Below are 24,712 nucleotides of genomic sequence, written 5' to 3'. Positions count from 1 at the left end.
GACATGTCTCCCTGCGCGCGCTGGAGGAGCAGCACCGGGAGACATGTCTCCCTGCGGGCGCTGGAGGAGCAGCACCGGGAGACGTGTCTCGCTGGAGGAGCAGCACCGGGAGACATGTCTCCCTGCGCGCGCTGGAGGAGCAGCACCGGGAGACATGTCTCCCTGCGCGCGCTGGAGGAGCAGCACCGGGAGACATGTCTCCCTGCGCGCGCTGGAGGAGCAGCACCGGGAGACATGTCTCCCTGCGCGCGCTGGAGGAGCAGCACCGGGAGACATGTCTCCCTGCGCGCGCTGGAGGAGCAGCACCGGGAGACATGTCTCCCTGCGCGCGCTGGAGGAGCAGCACCGGGAGACATGCCTCGCTGCGCGCGCTGGAGGAGCAGCACCGGGAGACATGTCTCCCTGCGCGCGCTGGAGGAGCAGCACCGGGAGACATGTCTCCCTGCGCGCGCTGGAGGAGCAGCACCGGGAGACGTGTCTCCCTGCGCGCGCTGGAGGAGCAGCACCGGGAGACATGTCTCCCTGCGCACGCTGGAGGAGCAGCACCGGGAGACATGTCTCCCTGCGCGCGCTGGAGGAGCAGCACCGGGAGACATGCCTCCCAGCAGCATTAACACCCCACCTCCCCCACCCCCGGCCAAAACCGCCACCCCCCCGGCAGCATCGGTGCACCATCACCCTCCCCCCGCAGCACACCGGCCCTCCCCCAACGTGGCACAGGCCCCCCGCCCCTCCCCTCACCCAGTGCAGGGACCGGGCCGTTCAGCCACCCCACGCTGCCGCCGTCCCATGCAGCACTGGGCTGTCTGCCCCCCCCACCCCCGCAGAATTGCCCCCCGCATCACCGGCATGCCGCCGCACCCCCCCCCCCTGCAAGCCACCGGCCTGACCATCAGGAGATCATCCCCAAGGAGATGTATATATGTATTGGGGTAATTTTTTATATGTATTGGGGGTGTGGGGGTAATTTTTAAATATATTGGGGGTGTGGGGGTAATTCTTAATGTATTGGGGGTGTGGGGGTAATTTTTAAATGTATGGGGGTGTGGAGGTAATTCTTAAATGTATTGGGGGTGTGGGGTAATTTTTTTTGTGTGTGTGTCTGTGAGAGAGAGGTGTCTGTGAGAGAGAGATGTCTGTGAGAGAGTGAGTGTCCTGTGAGAGAGTGAGAGTGTCCTGTGAGAGAGTGAGAGTGTCCTGTGAGTGTGAGAGTGTCCTGTGAGAGAGTGAGAGTGTCCTGTGAGAGAGTGGGTGTGAGAGTGTCCTGTGAGAGAGTGAGAGTGTCCTGTGAGAGAGTGAGAGTGTCCTGTGAGAGAGTGAGAGTGTCCTGTGAGAGAGTGAGAGTGTCCTGTGAGAGAGTGAGAGTGTCCTGTGAGAGAGTGAGTGTCCTGTGAGAGAGTGAGTGTCCTGTGAGAGAGTGAGTGTGTCCTGTGAGAGAGTGAGAGTGTCCTGTGAGAGTGTCCTGTGAGAGAGTGAGAGTGTCCTGTGTGAGAGTGAGAGTGTCCTGTGAGAGAGTGAGATTGTCCTGTGAAAGTGTCCTGTGAGAGTGTCCTGTGAGAGTGTCCTTTGAGAGAGTGAGAGTGTCCTGTGAGAGTGTCCTGTGAGAGAGGGAGAGTGTCCTGTGAGAGAGTCAGAGTGTCCTGTGAGAGTGTCCTGTGAGAGTGTCCTGTGAGAGTGTCCTGTGAGAGTGTCCTGTGAGAGAGTGAGAGTGTCCTGTGAGAGTGTCCTGTGAGAGAGTGAGAGTGTCCTGTGAGAGTGTCCTGTGAGAGAGTGAGAGTGTCCTGTGAGAGAGTGAGTGTGAGAGTGTCCTGTGAGAGAGTGAGAGTGTCCTGTGAGAGAGTGAGAGTGTCCTGTGAGAGTGGGTGTGAGAGTGTCCTGTGAGAGAGTGAGAGTGTCCTGTGAGAGAGTGAGAGTGTCCTGTGAGAGAGTGAGAGTGTCCTGTGAGAGAGTGAGAGTGTCCTGTGAGAGAGTGAGAGTGTCCTGTGAGAGAGTGAGAGTGTCCTGTGAGAGAGTGAGAGTGTCCTGTGAGAGAGTGAGAGTGTCCTGTGAGAGAGTGAGTGTCCTGTGAGAGAGTGAGTGTCCTGTGAGAGAGTGAGTGTCCTGTGAGAGAGTGAGTGTCCTGTGAGAGAGTGAGTGTCCTGTGAGAGAGTGAGTGTGTCCTGTGAGAGAGTGAGAGTGTCCTGTGAGAGTGTCCTGTGAGAGTGTCCTGTGAGAGTGTCCTGTGAGAGTGTCCTGTGAGAGAGTGAGAGTGTCCTGTGTGAGAGTGAGAGTGTCCTGTGAGAGAGTGAGATTGTCCTGTGAAAGTGTCCTGTGAGAGTGTCCTGTGAGAGTGTCCTTTGAGAGAGTGAGAGTGTCCTGTGAAAGTGTCCTGTGAGAGTGTCCTGTGAGAGTGTCCTGTGAGAGTGTCCTTTGAGAGAGTGAGAGTGTCCTGTGAGAATGTCCTGTGAGAGTGTCCTGTGAGAGGAGGGAGAGTGTCCTGTGAGAGAGTCAGAGTGTCCTGTAAGATGATCCTGTGAGTGCCTGGGAGAGATGAGAGTGTCCTGTGAGAGAGTCTGTGAGAGTGTCTGTGAGAGAGAGAGTGAGAGTGTCCTGTGAGAGAGTGGGTGTGAGAGTGTCCTGTGAGAGAGTGAAGTGTCCTGTGAGAGTGTCCTGTGAGAGAGTGAGAGTGTCCTGTGTGAGAGTGAGAGTGTCCTGTGTGAGAGTGAGAGTGTCCTGTGAGAGAGTGAGAGTGTCCTGTGAGAGTGTCCTGTGAGAGAGTGAGAGTGTCCTGTGAGAGTGTCCTGTGAGAGAGGGAGAGTGTCCTGTGAGAGAGTGAGAGTGTCCTGTGAGAGTGTCCTGTGAGAGTGTCCTGTGAGAGTGTCCTGTGAGAGTGTCCTGTGAAAGTGTCCTGTGAGAGAGTGAGAGTGTCCTGTGAGAGAGTGAGAGTGTCCTGTGAGAGTGTCCTGTGAGAGAGTGAGTGTCCTGTGAGAGAGTGAGAGTGTCCTGTGAGAGAGTGAGAGTGTCCTGTGAGAGTGTCCTGTGAGAGAGTGAGTGTCCTGTGAGAGTGTCCTGTGAGAGAGTGAGAGTGTCCTGTGAGAGTGTCCTGTGAGAGAGTGAGAGTGTCCTGTGAGAGAGTGAGAGTGTCCTGTGAGAGAGTGGGTGTGAGAGTGTCCTGTGAGAGAGTGAGTGTCCTGTGAGAGAGTGAGAGTGTCCTGTGAGAGAGTGAGTGTCCTGTGAGAGAGTGAGTGTCCTGTGAGAGAGTGAGTGTCCTGTGAGAGAGTGAGTGTGTCCTGTGAGAGAGTGAGTGTGTCCTGTGAGTGTGTCCTGTGAGAGTGTCCTGTGAGAGTGTCCTGTGAGAGAGTGAGAGTGTCCTGTGAGAGTGTCCTGTGAGAGAGTGAGAGTGTCCTGTGTGAGAGTGAGTGTCCTGTGAGAGAGTGAGATTGTCCTGTGAAAGTGTCCTGTGAGAGTGTCCTGTGAGAGTGTCCTGTGAGAGAGTGAGAGTGTCCTGTGAGAGTGTCCTGTGAGAGAGTGAGAGTGTCCTGTGAGAGTGTCCTGTGAGAGTGTCCTGTGAGAGAGTGAGAGTGTCCTGTGAGAGTGTCCTGTGAGAGAGTGAGAGTGTCCTGTGAGAGAGTGAGAGTGTCCTGTGAGAGAGTGAGTGTCCTGTGAGAGAGTGAGAGTGTCCTGTGAGAGAGTGAGTGTCCTGTGAGAGAGTGAATGTGTTCTGTGAGAGAGTGAATGTGTCCTGTGAGAGAGTGAGTGTATCCTGTGAGAGAGTGAGTGTGTGAGAGAGTGAGTGTGTGAGAGAGTGAGTGTGTGAGAGAGTGAGCGTGTGTGAGAGAGTGAGCGTGTGTGAGAGAGTGAGCGTGTGTGAGAGAGTGAGCGTGTGTGAGAGAGTGAGCGTGTGTGTGTGTGAGAGAGTGAGAGTGTGTGAGAGAGTGTGTGAGAGAGTATGTGAGAGAGTGTGTGAGAGTGTGTGTGAGAGTGTGTGAGAGAGTGTGTGAGAGAGTGTGTGTGATAGAGTGTGTGAGAGAGTGAGTGAGTGTGGGTGAGAGTGAGTGAGAGTGAGTGAGAGTGTGAGTGAGAGTGTGTGAGTGGGTGAGAGTGGGAGTGAGAGTGTGTGTGTGTGTGAGTGTGTGAGTGTGTGAGTGTGTGTGAGAGAGTGTGCGAGAGAGTGTGTGTGAGAGTGTGTGAGTGAGTGAGAGTGTGTGAGAGAGTGGGAGTGTGTGTGAGCGTGAGTGTGAGTGAGTGAGAGTGTGTGTGAGTGTGAGTGAGAGAGTGTGTGTGAGTGAGAGAGTGTGTGTGAGAGTGAGAGAGTGTGTGTGAGAGTGAGAGAGTGTGTGTGAGAGTGAGAGAGTGTGTGTGAGAGTGAGAGAGTGTTTGTGAGAGTGAGAGAGTGTGTGTGAGAGTGAGAGAGTGTGTGTGAGAGTGTGTGTGTGTGAGAGTGACAGAGTGTGTGTGAGTGAGAGAGTGTGTGTGAGAGTATGTGAGATTGAGAGAGTGTGTGTGAGAGTGAGAGAGGGTGTGTGTGAGAGTGAGAGAGGGAGTGTGTGAGAGTGAGAGAGTGTGTGTGAGAGTGAGAGAGTGTGTGTGAGAGTGAGAGAGTGTGTGTGTGAGTGAGAGAGTGTGTGAGAGTGAGAGAGTGTGTGTGAGAGTGAGAGAGAGTGTGTGTGTGAGAGAGACACCAACTGCGCACTGCAACTGTTAGGTATGTATATACAACTTTGTTTTTACTTTGGTTGCCGCGGAAAAATCCTGATCGCCTTGGGGAGCCTTGAGCGGAAAAAGTTTGGGAACCACTGATTTAGAAAGTCATATCCACTGCCTCTTTTGAAACGGCTCTGACATACACCTTTTTGAGCTCTGCCCTTTGGCAACCAAGTATCACAAACCGATCTCTTGCTGCATTCCAAACAGCAGACTATTACTCTGAAAGCTGTAACAATAATGTGTTACACTTAGTAATCTAATGTTACATATCAGCTGCAGCATTTCACAGACTGCAGCACACAGTTAGAAGGCAGCCATTTTGTTAGGCACACCATCAGGATTTTTACAGATTTATAGCAGGCGCACCAAGCGATTGCCAGCTTGGGTAAGAATGTAGAATTATACATGGCCACGTGCTTTACATATAAAAATAATAAAGGGTAAAAAGGGGGGATGTGGTATCACGGGGCTTTGTGTCAATGTACTGTAGCTTCACCTTCACCAATAAGAATTTTTGGAAGGGGTTATACCAGGAGTTAGGGGTGAGGAGAGAACCAGGACAATCTTATGATAAGATGCATTAAATTGTCATCTATAACTGGCACAATTATCTTTTGTGTTTAAGTCAATGAAATCTGCCAGATCCTTGGCGGCAAATATAAGAAACACGTTTCCTACGGGATGTATGCCGCAGAATACCGATCAGTATGAGAGAGGAGAGAGATTTAATAGTGTCTCCAGTTGTGTGTATATATCCCCTCAAATGTCCCTACAAATAAATTAGGGAGAGACTTTGCTGAAAAAGAAACACACCTGAGGAACCCTGGGAGATATGCTAATGGTTATGCAAAGTATATTTAAATGAGTCCCATCCCTCACTTCCCAACAGGATTTCCATACCGACTACATAGACATGATAAGCAGTGGTTGTGGGTTCTAGATCCGTCCAGAAAGGTCACCTACCTCTACTCAGGAGACAGTGATAATCTACTCAGGAGACAGTGATAAATGACTAATCCATCATATAAAATGGGCATTTCTAATGTAGTTCATAAGGTGCCTTCGGTTTCAGTTTATATTCAGTATTTTCATGCATTGAAACTTTTCTTTACAGAGAAACCACGGATCAACAACATCCTTACCTCTGCCACGGAGCCGTACGACCTATCGTTCTCCAGATCCTTTCAGAATCTCTCCCATCTTCCACCATCGTACGAGGCAGCCGTGAAGACCAATCCAAGTAAATATTCTTCTCTGAAGAGATTAAGTATGTGCCACTCATTTCATTTTCATGTTACATTTGCATGGAAGATCCCCTGGGCAAGGCTGGACAATGGGTTATATCCCCTTCCCTGCAATGTTTCAATCTCTCCATCACATTGATCTTCTGTGTCTTATCTATTATAAAAAAAAAAAAAATACAACACACACACGTTGGGTTCAAGTTGAAATGTAGGAATAATTATTTCTACATTCTCCCATTACTGGACATTTAAGCAGCAGTGCTGCTGTACCTATGCAGGGATCCCCAGATACGCATATTGGTCTCCAAATATTTGCCAACATTTCATATTGCAAAAACGGCCCTAGAATGAGGAGACTCCCATTGGCGTAGAGCTGACAGAACCCCAGCATTCTCCGTTTGACTGTTGGCTTCCAGTATCCCTACTTTGCCCCTACGCATGGGGTATTTAATGGTTAATGTGGGTAGTTGCAACAACATTATGTGACTTACAGCCTATGAAAAGTGAAATGAGTGTTGAATATTTCCCAAGACGAGCCAGTAAAGTAGGTATATTAAATGTGCTGCAAGTCGGGGTCTTTGCAAAATTACAGGGGGGCTTGTATTCTCACCAGAACTGTAAATAAAAAGTGGTCTCCAGAGTCTATCAGGATTAGATGGGAAAATGCCAGGTGATTACACCGGTGTCCGCTAATATAAGATAACAAAAACCTTTTATAATAGAAATGTCTCCAATGTTTATCATTTCCTGATCATTCATTCACTGAATTCCCTGCTTCGAAATGTCAACATTTTCAGTGTGTGTTGGGAAGCGCCACTGTCTATCGGAGTGTTCAAAGCCATTGTCTCATGCAGAAACTCGCCCGTACCAGGAATGATACTTGTACGTTGTTTATTAGAACTAGGAAAAAACGGCTTCGCAAACATGTTCAATAAGTGTTTAAGTCTCTGGGAGCAATTCCAGATCTGCCGGAGCGGAAGCGACTTCAATGGTGATGTTTCAGCCAAGAAAACCCCCAACTGACATTTTATCATGTATATCGAATAAGGCTGTGGGTTCTTCAATTCTATTCAATCTGCTGGGGAGACTTGGGTAGGGCGAAACCAGCCCAAATCCATTTCACGGATTTTTTAGACCAAAATCCGCCTACAGATTGAGCACTAAAAATCCCCGCGGATTACTCCACATCTGCCATTGGATACAATTCGGTCGGGTTTTTAATAATCTGTGGATTCCATGGTCCATGACAGGATTGTTAAAAATCCACAAACGGATTAATCCGTGGAGGGAGAGAAATACCCCCCCCCCCCCCCCCCCCGCCCCGCTCCCGTGGCCGGATATTTAACGATTTGGCCACAGGCTGAAAAAATAATCCGACACTGCAGATTTGCATAATTGAGACTGATCCGTTGATCAAAAGAACCGCCCGATTCGAGGAGGACCATTCATCAGTTAGGTGTAACCGAAGCAAAGCCGTGTACGCCTGAAACGTCCTGTTAAACAGCAAGACTTTGTGGGGTTTTTTAATAAATCAGTTACATAGTTACACAGTAGATGAGGTTGAAAAAGACGTACGTCCATCACGTTCAACCTAATGCTAAATGTACACGACAGATACTTTATCCTATATCTATACTTACTTATTGATCCAGAGGAAGGCAAATAAAAAACCCCAGTGTCATATCATCCAATGATATCTCATAAGGGGAAAATACATCCCTTCCTGACTCCAAGAATTGGCAATTGGATTAATCCCTGGATCAACATCCCTCCCATGTATACTTATTTGGTAGTTGTGTAGTACTAGATACTTACTGTGTTTTTTAAACATTTTTTTTCGAACTGTTAATGCCTTTTTTTAATGAGTTTTAATAATGTACTGAGCATGATTTGGCTGCTTGGCAACCCTTTAGAAAGTCACATCAACTTCTTCTTTTGAAACATTCTCTCACACCTTTTTGAGCTCTGCCCTTTGGCAACAAAGTATCACAAACAGATCTGTTGCATTGTCCCCAGCAGCAGACTGTCTAATGCTGAGCTGAAAGTTGTAACATTAATGTGTTACAGTTAGTAATATAATATTACATTGCAGCTGTAGCATTTCACTGACTGCATCATAGCACTGACAGGCGGCCATTTCAATAGCTCCGAGATCAGGATATTTGACAACCGATCACAGGAGAATGGATCGATCAGCAGCATAGGTAATTATTTTTTAATAAAGCCACTCACATGCTGCATATAGTAAAACAAAAAAATAAGGGGAAGCCTGGGCTGCTGCTTTAAGCTGCAGGCAAGGATTCTGGGTAATGCCATGCAAATGAACACTCAGTGGGTATGTCCGTTTTATCCGCTTGTTCATTTTATTACATGGATTCCCTAGCGGTTTTCCCTGCTGCATTAAATGGCTGATCCAGCTAACCTGGGACTAGGAAGATACAGAATCAGTGGGCCCTGTTAAAGCAGGTTCTTCATTAATGTGCAATAGTGCCAATCTGACACTTTAATAAATAACTCTCCAAATCCTTTGGGATCTACCAGTTGCATCTTGGGACTCACCAATTGGAGCTTGGGATTCACCAGTTGGAGCTTGGGATTCACCAGTTGCAGCTTGGGATTCACCAGTTGCATCTTGGGATTCACCAGTTGCATCTTGGGATTCACCAGTTGCATCTTGGGATTCACCAGTTGGAGCTTGGGATTCACCAGTTGGAGCTTGGTCACTGATTCTGCATTGTCAAACTGGTAGCGTTTAGAAAACCAGACATTAAATTGGGTAATGATGGGTCAAAAAGTGATGAACCCCCCACTGTACAAATAAAGTGGGTTTGGGGGCATGAAGACAAGCAGATACCCATCAGCGTTCGATCATCGGTGGTCGCTTCCAAGTTTTCTACCCCAGGACAAAATGACATTTCCGATGTGATCAAATAAACAAAAACAAACCAATTTCTCATTCCTCCCGACGCGCCCTATCTCTGAAAAGCACACGACTACTTCCCAGCTCCTGTATTTATCACTGTCAGCGTGAGCCACTGATAAGTGGTGTTACATATGTATGAATGAATAAATAAGAACATTTAATGTCCGTGACGTATATTAAGTCTGGCATTAGGGACTGATGCAAGTAATCACTTCAATGAATTTTCAGCTGCAGTATAAACAGAAGTCAGGGTAATTTGTTTTTTTGATTCGCAAAGGTTTGGAAGGAAACAATGTTACCCACCCCCTTCCCACAATACAGTGTAATTAAGCTGTGTATTACAGAGGGCGTCTGTATTGGTTACAGTCGGTAGGAGGGTGTCTGTAAGGGGTTACAGTCGGTAGGAGGGCGTCTGTATTGGTTACAGTCGGTAGGAGGGTGTCTGTAAGGGGTTACAGTCGGTAGGATGGTGTCTGTAAGGGGTTGCAGTCGGTAGGATGGTGTCTGTAAGGGGTTACAGTCGGTAGGAATGTGTCTGTAAGGGGTTACAGTCGGTAGGAGGGTGTCTGTATTGGTTACAGTCGGTAGGAGGGTGTCTGTAAGGGGTTACAGTCGGTAGGAGGGTGTCTGTAAGGGGTTACAGTTGGTAGGAGGGTGTCTGTAAGGGGTTACAGTCAGTAGGATGGTGTCTGTAAGGGGTTGCAGTCGGTAGGATGGTGTCTGTAAGGGGTTACAGTCGGTAGGAATGTGTCTGTAAGGGGTTACAGTCGGTAGGAGGGTGTCTGTAAGGGGTTACAGTCGGTAGGAGGGCGTCTGTAAGGGGTTACAGTCGGTAGGAGGGCGTCTGTCAGGGGTTACAGTCGGTAGGAGGGCATCTGTCAGGGGTTACAGTCGGTAGGAGGGTGTCTGTAAGGGGTTGCAGTCGGTAGGAGGGCGTCTGTCAGGGGTTACAGTCGGTAGGAGGGTGTCTGTAAGGGGTTTCAGTCGGTAGGAGGGCGTCTGTAAGGGGTTACAGTCGGTAGGAGTGTGTCTGTAAGGGGTTACAGTCGGTAGGAGGGCGTCTGTCAGGGGTTACAGTCGGTAGGAGGGTGTCTGTAAGGGGTTACAGTCGGTAGGAGGGCGTCTGTATTGGTTACAGTCGGTAGGAGGGTGTCTGTAAGGGGTTACAGTTGGTAGGAGGGTGTCTGTAAAGGGGTTACAGTTGGTAGGATGGTGTCTGTAAGGGGTTACAGTCGGTAGGAGGGTGTCTGTAAGGGGTTACAGTCGGTAGGAGGGTGTCTGTAAGGGGTTACAGTTGGTAGGATGGTGTCTGTAAGGGGTTACAGTCGGTAGGATGGTGTCTGTAAGGGGTTACAGTTGGTAGGATGGTGTCTGTAAGGGGTTACAGTCGGTAGGAGGGCGTCTGTAAGGGGGTACAGTCGGTAGGAGGGCGTCTGTAAGGGGTTACAGTCGGTAGGAGGGCGTCTGTAAGGGGTTACAGTCGGTAGGAGGGTGTCTAAGGGGTTACAGTCGGTAGGAGGGCGTCTGTAAGGGGTTACAGTCGGTAGGAGGGTGTCTGTAAGGGGTTACAGTCAGTGCCTATGAGATGTATAGTAACTGCCAAACCGAGCTACACGTGTATATAATGTATTTGAACACGTCTGTTTGCACGACCCCCACAGGAACATTTAATTTTTTACAAACATTGAATCCTCCTTGACAGACTTTGGTAGTATCTTCTGTCATTCAAGGGTACCCCCATAAATATAGCAGTACAACTCTGTTTGGGGGGAGGGCTGTAACCAATCAACGCACCCCACCTTAGCACAGAAGAATTAAAGCACATTTTCATTGTGCGTGATAATACGGAATCTGCCCGTCCCGTCTCTACCTGAGATCAAAGTGACTCATCCCAGGAATTCCTGCGATTTGTCTACTTTCAGGAAATATAACTTGTGTTTGGGTGAATCACTGTTTATTTACTGTAATTACATGAGGAGATAGCAGTGTGTCAAAGCCTGTCTAATGCTACTTTGGAAACATCCGCCTTTTCTCACGTAAAAACATTAACAGAGAAATCCAATCAATATGCTACATGTGATTTATTTTATTTAGTTCTGTAATATTAGATAACAGTGACCTGTTTTAATTTGGGGGGGGGGGGGTTAAATTAATTAGTTTTAACATACTGAGCATCCTTTGATTTCTATCGCTGTTTTAGCCACTTCCCCAGCAGTGCAAGATCTTTGCAACACTTTCCTGTTTGTTGCCAATGTTCCCAGTAGTTTGAGCTGCAAAACTGTAGCAATAGATAATGTTACCGTAGTAATACAAGGTTACATTGTAAAACAAATATCTATACACTCACCAGGCTGGTGAACAATATACATAGTGAAATTCTTTTTTTAGCGTTGCGGTCGTTAGTGTACAGAAGCAGGCACGTTTACACAGGGAATCTGATCAAATCCATTAACTGGAACCATTTTCCAAGAACATTTAATAAAATATGAGGGGAAGAATAGTGAGGCGAAAACAAAAAGGGGAGCAGAAAAATACACAAAAATAGACATTATTAGAGAAGGATATGAAAGCCATTAAAGGCTCTGCCCGTAATATTCATCGTACTTCCAAAACCTGAATTGTATATTTTATAAAATTACATTGTTATATATCAGGGGTGGTCATGTTTTAAGGATATCCCTGCGTCAGCACAGGTGGCTCAATCGATCCCTGCTTCAGCACAAGTGGCTCAATCAGTGGCTTAGTCTTTGACTGAGCCACTGATTGAGCCACTTGTGCTGAAGCAGGGATATCCTGAAAACTTGACCTGATGGTGGCTGTTGAGGCTGGAGTGTGCCCCTCTGGATTTCCGGTGATAAATGGATTTATTGACACAATGCACGTGTTTGCAAATAACAATTCTTTATATACAGGTGTTAATTCTAGATCTGCCACTTCGGCTGAAATAGTAATTGCGGTTAAATGATGTCGCTCTCCAATGAGTGTGAAACAAACAGGGGATTCTGGGAAAAAAATAATAGCAACCATTGAGTCTTCCTAATATACTGACCATTCTTAAATACACACACACACACACACTGACAGACACTCACACACTCACACACACAGATATTATAATACGGATGCTTGTTCCATATAATCCTATTATACACCGCGATGTAAAGTTGCAGCATTATTACACAGAAACTGAATTATTATTAGACACGCCGCAGAGACAGACCTTATTATAATTATGAGGATAAAATGCCCTTTAGCCCTATTCAAAAACGTGTGCTACTTCCCACTCACCGCTTATTCACCCGTCATTTATTCTGCATTGTAATGACCGCGTCCGGGAAAAGAAAAAATGAATGGATCATTATAAACTCTTAAGTCTTAAATATCCACCTGCTGTTAAGTTCGTCGTCTTCTCTCGGCTTAAAGTCACGTTAATTTATTTTTTTATTTGCATTGCAAAGGGAAGTGGATTCAGCGAGCTGGAAAATATTATTAGATTCAGTAAACAACAGCTTGAACTCTTTGATTCTCAAATGCACTGAAGACAATTCTCAGCTTTCCCGGCCGTGTGGGAGTGTGGGCGTGAGAGCGGCGGGGTGAGAGCGGCGGGGTGAGAGCGGCGGGGTGAGAACGGCGGGGTGTAACCGTTCAGGTGCTGCTGGAAAAATACCCGAAAAATATCAGGTCTTCAAACTGCTTGTACATGTGGACATCATCTTTATCCGAATGATTGCCGCTCGCAGTCCTCCGGCATTCAACGCCTCCGGGTACCGTGACAAGCAGAACATTGTGTTTCTTTGATAGCGCACAGGCCCCACGACGCATCGAGAAAACGTTTCCATGGCAGAAAAAATGGTTTCGTGCCGGGCTTCTCCGGTCCAGTCCTCAAGACACCACAACAGGTCAGGTGTTCAGGATATCCCTGCTTCAGCACAGGTGGCTCAATCAGTCCCTGCTTCAGCACAGGTGGCTCAATCAGTCCCTGCTTCAGCACAGGTGGCTCAATCAGAGGCTCAGTCTTTGGGGTGGTCTTGAGGACTGGAGTGGAAAATACACAAAAATAGACTTTATTAGAGAAGGATATGGAAGCCACTAGAGGCTCTGTGTATAAAACGTATTGTACTTCCAATACCTCAATTGTAATTTTTTTTAAATAAAATTATATTATATTGTATACTAGCTGAGAGACCCGGCGTTGCCCTGTATATGAGGGGTGGCCAACTCCAATCCTCAAGGGCCACTAACAGGAAGGATATCCCTGTTTCAGCACAGGTGGCTCAATCAGTCTCTGCTTCAGCACAGGTAGCTTAATCAGTCTCTGCTTCAGCACAGATGGCTTAATCAGTTCATGCTTCAGCACAGGTGGCTCAATCAATCCATGCTTCAGCACAGGTGGCTCAATCAGTGCTGCAGTCTTTGACTGAGCCACTGATTGAGCCAACTGTGCTGAAGCTTGGATATCATCAGAACCTGACCTGTTGGGGTTTGTTAAAGCCTGGAGTTGAGCGCCCTCGGTTTAGTGGTATGCCACTGTTGGTTAGAATCCTCGTGTCCATTGGCCCATGTTCCCTAAGCAGTGCTATTCCACAAGACACATTAAGACATTGGAAAAACACTTTGCAGTGATTTATGTGAACTGCCCAAGAGGCGCCTTCCACCTCTGGGAGGGATCCTGTGGGAAAGCATTGTTTAGTCAATATAGCCCCTTTATGTTCCTGCGCCACAGCAAAGAAAATTGAATTGTAAGTCCTACCTGGAAGGTAATGAATTTGTGTCTGACTGATATATTGTATTGCTATATATATAGTGTGTGTGTGTGTGTGTGTGTGTGTGTGTGTGTGTGTGTGTGTGTGTGTGTGTGTGTGTGTGTGTGTGTGTGTGTGTGTAAGCACTTCGGGGCAGCGACTCCTTTTCCTAGTGTTACTTTTATGCCTGTAGCGCTTATTCCCAGTATGTGTTATATTATTATGTCCCGCATGTTACTGGTGTGGCGCGCTGTGGGCATGGATGGCGCTATATAAATAACGATAATAGTACAAGATACAGTATATATACACGCGCACACACACGCACATTTATATCTCCCTGCCTAAAAAGTGCCGGGAAGGTTACATTAGGGGTTTAACAAGATGTATTGTGCACGTGTGTTGGTTCATCCATCCATATGATGAAAGCCTGAACAATATACCTGACTAAAGTGGGAAAGGGATTTGCCAACGTGCAGCTGAGGCTGCCATGGCGAGTAAGGCCAGAAGCCCCAAATATAAGAGATAGCAGAAAAGTAATGTCCCTCAGTCACCGGTGGAAGGATTGGGCCTGGGCTCGGCAGCGTTCAGGAAGACGGCAGAGGGGGGCGAAGAATCCCCGGAGGTTACACAAAAGCGGTTATTCTAACCTCTGCCTACCTGGGAGACAAGGTTGGAAAGATCAAACGGGATAGTGTTGGCCTTAGTGAACCAAGAAGGAAAGATGACGGACTCGTTGAGCTCAAAAACAGACACCGGTTATTTTACAGAGGTACCGAAAATGGAAGAATCGGTGGAGTACGTTTTGTCATTAACCAGGACTGGAAAACCAACATAGTTGAGTATTAAAGCTCATGGGAAATTCATCATCCAGTTGGCAGAGATGTAAGCTTTAAATTATCCAACTACAGTACAGATGTAGAGGCCGTTATGGGTCCCGCCGGCGTGTTGCAGCGATACAGGCGCAACCCCCCAGAGGGAACATCCGCCATTTTTTGTGCAAATAAGGGTGAAGGCTGCTGCACGCGCCAGCGACTGCAATATCGCCCGCTACATCTGTACTGTATATGCCCAGACATCAAGTCACACGGAAAAGTAAGTGGAAGACTTCGACCATGAAATCAGCCAACTTAACACCAACGAGAATGGTCATCTCAAGATCATTACGGGAGATTTCAATGGAAAGATTAGAGCCCCTCAGAAAGACGGAGCATCAGTTGGCAAGTAGGGTTACAGTAACAGGAATGGAAACAGGCTGGGTCAATGTGCAGAATGTGAAAACTTCTGCAGCATGAATTCTTCAAGAAGAATCCCAATAGGAAATGGACATGGATTGGACCCAGTGGAATCGAGAATGAAATTGACTACATACAACTTAACGTGACTGAAGACGGCACAGTCTGTTTAGACTTAAGAAGTGACCACCGGTGAAAATGGAAAGAAGGAAATGGATTAAAAAGAAGACACAAATCAGCATCAAGAGCCCCAGAAATAGCAGCAAAGAATTCGTATTGATTGTAGTGGAAAGCACCGCAAAATATAGAGGAACCTCTACCAAATATCTGGATAAGAAAATATCAGAGGAGACAAACCAGTTACTGGGGAAACGATAAGAAATGAAGCAATTCCAAGATGCAAGAATAAAAACGGGATATACCGAGCTGTGCAAGGTGATCGGCCCGCGTATACCTGAAGATGTAAGAACAAGTCCCTGCGATACAGTGAAGATAACAACTGTTTAGATGAAGCAGCGACATGATTGGGAAGAAGCTAATCGTGGCACGCAAACAGGATGATATACCAGGAGTGGCCAACTCCAATCCTCAAGGGCCACCAACAGGTCAGGTTTTCAGGATATCCCTGCATCATCACAGGTGGCTCGGTCATTATGAATGCACCACCTGTGCTGAAGCAGGGATATCCTGAAAACCTGACCTGTTGGTGGTCCTTGAGGACTGGAGTTGGCCACCCCTGGGCCAGATTGAGAGTAGGACAGTGCACTTATCACAAAGAGTGTTGATTTTGATTTCTACAAGAACAGAGAGCACACACGTGTGTGTGTGTGTGTGTGTGTGTGTGTGTGTGTGTGTGTGTGTGTGTGTGTGTGTGTGTGTGTGTGTGTGTGTGTGTGTGTGTGTGTGTGTGTGTACCCACATATATATTGTGACAGAATCACTGACTCAGTAGGCTGGAACAGTGAATGGAGAGATGCTGCAGCCAGTTCACAGAGTGTTAATGTTCTCAGACAGAGAAAGCACAGCTGAAGACTGATTAAACAGGGGCTGAACTATCAGTGAAACAAGTGCTTTAAACAGCAGGACGTTTCTCACACAAGTTGAGCTTGTTTTTCCACGTGAGGGTGGAGAGACGTCTCCCGGCTAGGAAGCCATAGCTGTTGCTCTGGTCCCCCAGTCCCGCGAGGAGCTATGCTGCTGGGACCAGCTGGGACCCTAACCCAGGATAAAGATACAGATTGCTGCGAGCTGGACACAGCCTGCTCCCCGGAACCGTGTTCCTGTTTGCTGTTGGAGCTGCATCACAGATAAGACTTTATTCTTATACTTATTGGTTATCCTTTGTGTAGCATATGTTTAGGGCATAACCAGATTAGCTGGCTGCCCTGTTAGTAAGGGCTCAAGAAGTGAGTTAGTTTCCCTAACGGGAATAGGCTTTAATTTCCAGAAAGTCGTTTCTTAAAGGGACAGTGCACCCGTACTTATTTTGGTTGTGGCTAATAAACCACTATAGTTTAACGTTTCCCGTCGTGTCTAGCTTCTTACTGACCCCGCCGCGAGGCCGTCCTGCCACAAAATATATATATATATATATATATATATATATATACACACACACACACACACACACATATATATATATAACACCAACAATGTGTGCAGCACTTTATAAAATAGACAATACAATGAGTGCATAAAACATAGAAGTAGACAATGGTAAAGACAATCCTTGCCGTGCAGAGCTTATAATCTAAGTGGGATGGTGGGAGACAGCAGGAGAAGGACCATGTGCCATGTATTGCAGCGCCTGCCCACAATGGTTGCTGACTTTCTCGTTGGGTCCAGGCGGCTGATGTCCCCTTACACAAAAAGACATTCCGGAAATGTCATAGGGCCACCAGCGAGACGTCCTTGTAGCAGTCGCTCCGAGTCCGGAGACTTCGTGTCTTATGACTTGGAGCGAATGTTTTTCCATTTGAGCCTCTGACCTCTTTTACCGGCTCCTCCATTTTCCCCGTGCTCAGAACCTGCGTTATCTTTTCTTTTGCAGGATAAACACATTCTCAGACTTCAGCCTCCTGGGAATAATGCCTGGGAGGTGTTGTAGAGAAGCAGACGTAAAACAGTGTGATGGTGGGAAGAATAGATTTGTTCTTTTTCACTTTGTACAGTAGCTCTTCGGCAGACACTTTTATCTTCTAAATTGCTGCTACTTGTCACGTTAAATGTCTTAAAGTCCTTTTATAATGAGGATCGCACTTGCACGGTAGTTCATACTTTCCCTTATTCAGCTTATCAAATGAAAGGAGCACTATGAAAACGAAACATATATTGTATTGTATTGTATGTCTTTATTTATATAGCGCCATAAATGTACATAGCGCTTCACAGTAGTAATACATATCATATAAATAACAAATAATATAAATAACAGGTCATGGGAATAAGTGCTTCAGACATAAAAGTAACATTAAGGAAGAGGAGTCCCTGCTCCGAGGAGCTTACAATCTAATTAATAGGTAGGGAGAACGTACAGAGACAGTAGGAGGGAATTCTAGTAAGTGCGTCTGCAGGGGGCCAAGCTTTATGTATCATGTGTCCAGGATTATCCACAGTGCTATTCATATGCTTCTTTAAGCAGATGTGTCTTAAGGTGGGTCTTAAAGGTGTATAGAGAGGGTGCTAGTCGGTTATTGAGGGGAAGGGCATTCCAGAGGTGCGGGGCAGAAAGTGAGAAAGGTTTAAGGCGGGAGAGAGCTTTAGATACAAAGGGGGTAGAAAGAAGACATCCTTGAGAAGAACGCAAGAGTCGGGATGGTGCATAGCGAGAAATTAGGGCTGAGATGTAAGGAGGGGCAGAAGAGTGTAAAGCTTTAAAAGTGAGGAGGAGAATTGAATGTGAGATACAGGATTTGATCAGAAGCCAGGAGAGGAATTTCAGGAGGGGAGATGCGGAGACAGATTTAGGAAAGAGTAGAGTTATTCTGGCAGCAGCGTTAAGGATAGATTGTAGGGGAGGCAGGAAGGCCGGACAGCAGGAGGTTGCAGTAATCGAGACGTGAGATAATGAGGACCTGAGTCAGAGTTTTAGCAGTCGAGTAACAGAGGAAAGGGCGTATCTTTGTGATATTGCGGAGGAAAAAGCGACAAGTTTTAGAAACGTTTTGAATATGAGAGGAGAATGAGAGAGAGGAATCAAGTGTGACCCCTAGGCAGCGTGCTTGGGCTACTGGGTGAATGATCGTATTTCCAATAGCAATGTGGAAGGATGTAGTAGGGCCAGGTTTGGGAGGTAGTATAAGGAGCTCTGTTTTTGCCATGTTAAGTTTCAGTCGGCGGATGGCCATCCAGGATGATATTCCAGAGAGGCATTCAGAAACTTTGGTCTGTATATCAGGTGTAAGGTCAGGGGTTGAAAGGTAAATTTGTGTGTCGTCAGCATAGAGGTGATATTTAAACCCAAAAGATGTGATTAGGTCACCTAGAGAGAGTGTGTAAAGAGAAAAGAGAAGGGGTCCCAGGACAGAGCCCTGGGGTACCCCCAGAGAGAGATCAATAGAGGAGGAGGTGTTAGCAAAAGAGACACTGAAAGTACAATGGGAGAGGTAAGAGGAGATCCATGATAGAGCTTTATTCCGAATACCAAGAGTATGGAGAATGTGAAGCAGATGAGGGTGGTCCACGGTGTCAAATGCAGAGAGGTCGAGTAATATGAGCAGAGTGTAATGACCTCTGTCTTTGTCAGCATGGAGGTCGTCAGTTATTTTAGTGAGGGCTGTTTCCGTGGAGTGAGCAGTGCGGAAGCCAGATTGTAGAGGGTCTAGGAGAGAATAGGTGTTGAGAAAGTGGAGCAATCGAGAGAATACAAGACGTTCAAGGAGTTTGGAGGCAAAAGGCAGGAGGGAGTACATATTATACAATCCCAGCGTTTAAAGGGGCAAGCAAAAAAGGATCACTGCGTCCATGTATTTTGCTTCCTTAGAAAGATTTGGTCATCCTTAAATGGGAAAGAATTGATTTGCTGCGCTTTATTTTGGGTCAGCAATTATGTAACCACACAAATGACATCTTTTAAAGGGTCAGTCCCTCCTGGCAGGCCCAGCGCAGTTGCGAATTTACCTGGCCCCGCGCTTACAGATGCCTCACGCTCTTACCTGGCCCAACTTCCGGAAACACGAGGTTTAAATCTTGTGGTTAAATTAACCAGTTCACCACAGTATTCAAACGGTGATCAGGGTCGGGCAAGAGTGCGGGTTCTCTGTAAGTGCCGGCATCTCCGGCTACCACCCAAAGTCACGTGACGAAACAACGTCACATGATGCAAGAGCGGCCATGAGGCCATGTGCGTCACGTGACATCTTCGCAGCTCCGGAGACAGTAAAAGACCCCGCCCGCAGACGCACAGGGCACTGGGCCCTGCCATTCTCCCAGCCGGCCCTGTGCTCCTGGGACCAAAGCGTGCTAATGCCAGTAACAGGTTCTAGAGGTTACACCTGGTCTGCTGATCCCTTTTTGATCCAAATTGGTCAGTATTTTTTAAATCAGTTTTTAGTTTGTAGACTTCGGGAGGGGTTTAATTTCCTCTGGCTGCTCCCCTCTAGTCATCATTGTCTAATTTATTATTGTGTATATTTTGATACGGGTGATCATTCTTCACATTTGTATTGTTCACAATAAGTCGCGGCCTGAGCCGATCTCGTACAAACTTTTGGCATTTGAAGAGATCAGACTCTCCAAAAACCTGCCTGATTTTAACATTCTGTGACGGTTTCGCAATTTTCCCAGACCAGGAGGATTTGATAAGAAAAAAACTCATTCGGTTCAAGTTAAAAGCAATGCTCTGGTCTGCTGTTTAATCACCATCTATATGAGATTGCATCTGTTCTAACCGTTTCAGTCCTTGTCTCTGATAGACGGCATATTATGTTAGAGAATAAAAAAGTCCTGTTCTGCGTTCAAGCTGCAGAGAATCTCTGGGGGAAGCTTTCTTTCCAGTATCAACGGAGCATTTTATCCGCCTTTAACCACCACAGGGCTGGATGCACAAAACGGCATTAAAAAGGAGCGGCCCTTGTGTGCCCTGAGGTTAATGCGTAGCCCCAAAGCTAATTATCTGCAAAAAAAACATTGTCTGTACTATATTTTACTAGCACAGTTCTTATAGCGTCGCGTTATCTTCCCGTGACGTCATTCCAGACTTGGCGTTACTCCGATCCGGCCACCGAAATAGAATGAGTCCCTGCCGCAAAGAGGTCTACGGTTCAGAAACACTGAGATAAAGGGATTTGCCCAAAGTCACACGGAAGGCTGACCCTGGAATTCGCACTGGGTTTACCGTCTATATTAGTCAAAGTGGCCAATTGGGCCATTTCCCAACCCAAATTCCCCTAAAATAGGCCCAACTGGACACTTCAGCTGATACTGAATAAGCCCCTTAGTGCAGAGGTTCTCAACTCCAGTCCTTAAGCCCCCCGAACAGGTTTTCCTGCTTCAGCACAGGTAGCAGAATCAGAGGCTCAGTCAGAGTGAGCCTCTGATTGAGCCACCTGTGCTGAAGCAGGGACTGATTGAGCCCCCTGTGCTGAAGCTGGGACTGATTGAGCCATCTGTGCTGAAGCAGTGATATCCTGAAAACCTGACCTGTTGGGGGGGGGGCGGTATTGATGACTGGAGTTGAGCCCCCCTGTCTTAGTGAAAAGTCCCTGTTCTTACCACTACAGCTTCACCTTCTGTACAAGGAATGCCGTGTTTCTCCGTTAGCTGCCGACAAAACGACCCAGTGGTGTCTGGTTAAAGTCATGGTTAAGTTTCCTAGAATTGTATTACAATCATGGCTTCAACAAGATGAAAGTATTTATTGTCTAGAAATGTTTTCATATGCGGTGTTGGTGGACGATATAATGGTTTATTTCACATTTATGCATACTCAGGGCGAGATCATGTAAGATGTTCAATGTCTTAATGTCTTCTGTTTTCCCTCTTTACAGCCGATAAAGAAGCTGATGATTATTACATGAGGAGACGGCACCTCCCGGACTTGGCAGCCAGGGGAACTCTTCCCCTTAATGTCATTAAGATTACTCAGGATCAGTCGAACTACAGAGAGCGGCCGAGAAGACCACCAGTACGTGCAATGTCTCAAGACAGAGTCTTGTCTCCAGAAAGAACGATGCCTGAAGAAGGGTACAGCATGCCCTATGACCGAATCCTGTCCGACGAACAGCTTTTATCTGCCGAACGTCTTCACTCCCAAGATCCCCTCCTCTCTCCAGACAAGGCCATGACCCTGAAAAGATCAGATTTTCAAGACAAGTCCATGTCGAGAGCCATTTCCCACACGGATGTCTTTGTTTCAACGCCTGTCCTGGACCGCTACAGGATGACAAAGATGCACTCTCATCCCAGTACCACAAATAACTTGTATAATACATTAGGTGTGAACCAAACTGCTGCCAAACGCCAGGCGTTTGCTTCCCGGCGGCACAACACAGTGGAACAACTGCATTATATTCCAGGCCACCACCAGCAGTACCGCACAGCTAGTAAAACAGAAGTGACTGTTTGATAGGACAGTGGGAATTGTACATAATGGTTACAGACTGAAGCAGTCCCAGGACACCACACTACAGTGGCCTTATAGGCCAAGAAGACCTCTTATTTAATGTTCCATTGGTCGTCCCATCTTCATTACTCATTATAGTCCTTTGTTATTAATGGTACTGGAAGAACAGAGACCCAGATGACTGAGTGGAATGAATAATCGGGAGATGTTATCCCGCTTCTGACCAAGAAAGCCAACTTTGTGTGAGGGTATCTTTAAAGGGCTTACCTGCACTAACTCACTTGGACTAACTATGGAAATAAAAGTCTATGCCACTGGCTACAAAGACGAACCAATTCCATGTAGGTTTAATACAGGTAGATGAAAATGGAAGCGCCCAAAAAAGAATACATTAATGTTCGTCAACAGTAACATTTTGCTGAAGGTGTAGAAATGTTCAATGACTACTGGACAGAACCCATTGGCTGCATCCCTACGAGGGCCAAGCTTCTATCATGTATGTAGCATGTTTCCAAGTAGTCATTCTTCTTTCAGCACCTTGATGCTGCATCTTTCATTGGTCAGTGTAGTATATTACTAACATTTTCCTTGGGTGGCGAGGTCCTGAAGACGAGCTGGGTGTGTGGTCTGGTGGAGATGATTTGGTCTGCGAGGAGGAAATATACTAGTGCCTATAAATCGTCTGCTCTCTTAATGTAGGAATTAGTGGATGTGTGTGTCTCAATAAGCACAATACTACTAATACAGGTCATCGGCTCCTTCTACATTCATCTTATTTTTATGGTAATCCGACTTGTAAATAGACGTATTAAGTTAGGAAACAGAGTTCACTTTATTGCAATTTAGCCTCTTGCCAATAAACGGTCAAAAGCGTTAAGCAATGCCTGCCCCCCCACCCCCACCCATGCCAATGCACTACACATGTACATGCTACACCGTCCCAATATTTTGTATTACATCCATCGTTATCAGCCCTCCTAAGCTACAGACGTGTGGCCACTGTCCCTGTATCTGCTATCTGTGGTATGTTCCGTTTCTCAATGCTGTACGATTTATAGGGGGACGTCCTGGGGTAGAGAACAGCATCAGATTTCTCACACATGGAATGGCCATTGCTTTCCATGGGAATTTCTCACTTTGATACTATATTTCACCAGTTTTGCAGCTAGGAGACATATAAACTGATAAATAGCTAGCATAATGCTGTTCAATCCTCTGACGCTAAGAAGACAGAGGCCTGTTTTTTTTATTCTGCCTTAATTCAGGCTAGTTTTTAAGAAAGTGCGAATAGATTTGACATTAAAAAAAATATTAATTTTAGTAAAACGAACTCACGCTTTGTATACCCATTATATAAATATATTACATTTTTAACTTTCAGTGAAGCAAACTGAATCGCAAACGCGAATTGTAACTCACAGAGAAATACACTTCTTTAGAATGTATGTGGAATACTGTAATTAAAGGCACATAGATTGTAACTGTATCCTGGCTAATCCCTGGTACTTACAGAAGCGAGAACATAACTTCATGTTAACAGCTTAGATCTGAAGAAAGAGACTACAGCCTTTCCAATATAATTATCTTTAAATATCAGTATTTCTCCTTATATTTTTATATATTCTCAAGTAAACATATCAGGAATCCAACACCACGTTATCATTATACCCCAATAAAAAGGATATTTAAAGAACATACATTTGCAGATGGCATTGGGCTTCGTTGTGATATATAGTATCGGGATGATACGTTGTGATATATAGTATCGGGATGATACGTTGTGATATATAGTATCGGGATGATACGTTGTGATACTCTAAGTTATACTGTACATTGTGTTACCAGGGGTAACAGCATCCCGTGCTATATCCGTACACTAACAGAAACATGTTACCTTGTGATCATCGAAAGTGCAGAAGGACTAACTGGTCATTTTATATGAACCCCTTAAAAGTCCCCTGTTGGGCTTTGCACACACAGCAAAGTACCAGTGGAAAAAAAGGATAAATATGGTAGAGAATTAGCATCCGTGTCTTGTCCGGCAACAAGCGTTTCCCTTCTTTCTTGGTTGTCAATTGTTGTCAAAACTAAAATCTAAAGTGACCGTCGGTTGCTTTAAAAATAGTACCGATATAGTGTCACAGAAAGGCGCGTGGCATATTATTCTCAAGCTGACGTCTCCCAAGAAGCAAGACCTATTTGTAACATTTAACCACCAAAGGAATTCTGATGCACACAGAGGGGTTTAACGGGGCTTCTCTCTGTGAGCATCTCCTGTATACCCAATAACAATCAGACAGCACTCGTAAGGCTGCTAGGGATATAAAGTATCCACCCTGAATTCTAATGTTACAGAGAAATGACAAGGAGTACTATCGGCCTACAAGATGTCATCCAATTAACCTTTAGTTCTATTGGACAGGCAAGGCGCACAAGCCTTATCTAAGACCATGCTATGGTCCAATGGTTTCGGTAAACTACCAGATTTACTCACAAACCTCATCACTGGACCATTCGGGTGACGGGGTTCCCATTCATCCTGAAGTTAGAAAAATCCAATTAAAATGTAATTGGTCAAGAAAAGATCCAACTTCCTTGGGACTGAGTTAATGGCTCCTGAACCAGGGAAGAACATAACGTGCACGATTCCTTCAAGGAAAGGTCCAGTTTGTGTGTGGTGATTGGAAGAAGTGATAGGTTGGTCAATCCCAGAAAATATTACTTCTCAATGACCCTAAACAGCTCACAGGTCATGTGGGAGGCGTGGAAGGAACAGCAGGAGTTGCCACTGAAACTCTCCACTATAGGGCTTTAGGTCTTATTAAATACAGATTAAATTAAATCAAAAACAGCCAGGACAGCAGTGGCCAATCCCAGTCCTCACGGGCCACGAACAGGTCACGTCTTAAGGATATCTCTGCTCCAGCTCAGGTGGTGCAGTCGTTGACTGAGCCACCTGTGCTGAAGCAGAGATATCCATAAAAACTGACCTGTGGTGGCCCGTGAGGACTGCAGGCCACCACTGAGCTAGGAAAATAAAAATAAGGTTATTAATCTGCTTTAACCTTTACAGTACGAGAACTCCGGCAAGGCACCGAAGAGCCAGTGGGCATCTGGGATTTACCCCCCCCCCCCCCACACCCACTTTGTGTGGGGCTCCGATTCAGAAGCAGTGACCGCTTTGGCCTCTACATTTGGGCTATGGACCCTACAATATATGGCGTCCGAAACTAAGTGCTAATTAGTCCCTGCATCTGGGAACACTTCCAAGCAAGTGAAATCTCTGGTAAAGGCATTTCAAAAACATCCTGTTTATGTCA

General features: G+C 46.3%; 1 protein-coding gene across 3 annotated transcripts in view; it reads left to right on the top strand.

Annotated features, from left to right (window-relative positions):
* SHISA6 (shisa family member 6) overlaps positions 1-22,303 on the top strand; it is a 189,660-nt gene extending 167,357 nt beyond the window's left edge. For 2 of the 3 annotated variants that reach the window (XM_075579640.1, XM_075579642.1), the window contains 2 exons: positions 5,801-5,953; positions 20,818-22,303. In XM_075579640.1, coding sequence (XP_075435755.1) covers positions 5,801-5,953; positions 20,818-21,395 — 731 coding nt within the window. In that variant the 3' untranslated portion in view covers positions 21,396-22,303. The remainder of the gene's footprint in view (positions 1-5,800; positions 5,954-20,817) is intronic. The other variant, XM_075579641.1, reaches the window with a different exon arrangement.
* Positions 22,304-24,712: the final 2,409 nt, after the last annotated feature.

The sequence above is a fragment of the Ascaphus truei genome, chromosome 22 (genome assembly GCF_040206685.1).
Source record: "Ascaphus truei isolate aAscTru1 chromosome 22, aAscTru1.hap1, whole genome shotgun sequence".
Taxonomy (NCBI): Eukaryota; Metazoa; Chordata; class Amphibia; order Anura; family Ascaphidae; genus Ascaphus; species Ascaphus truei.
Note: the sequence above shows the minus strand (reverse complement) of the source record. Positions and strands in the feature narration are given on the sequence as shown.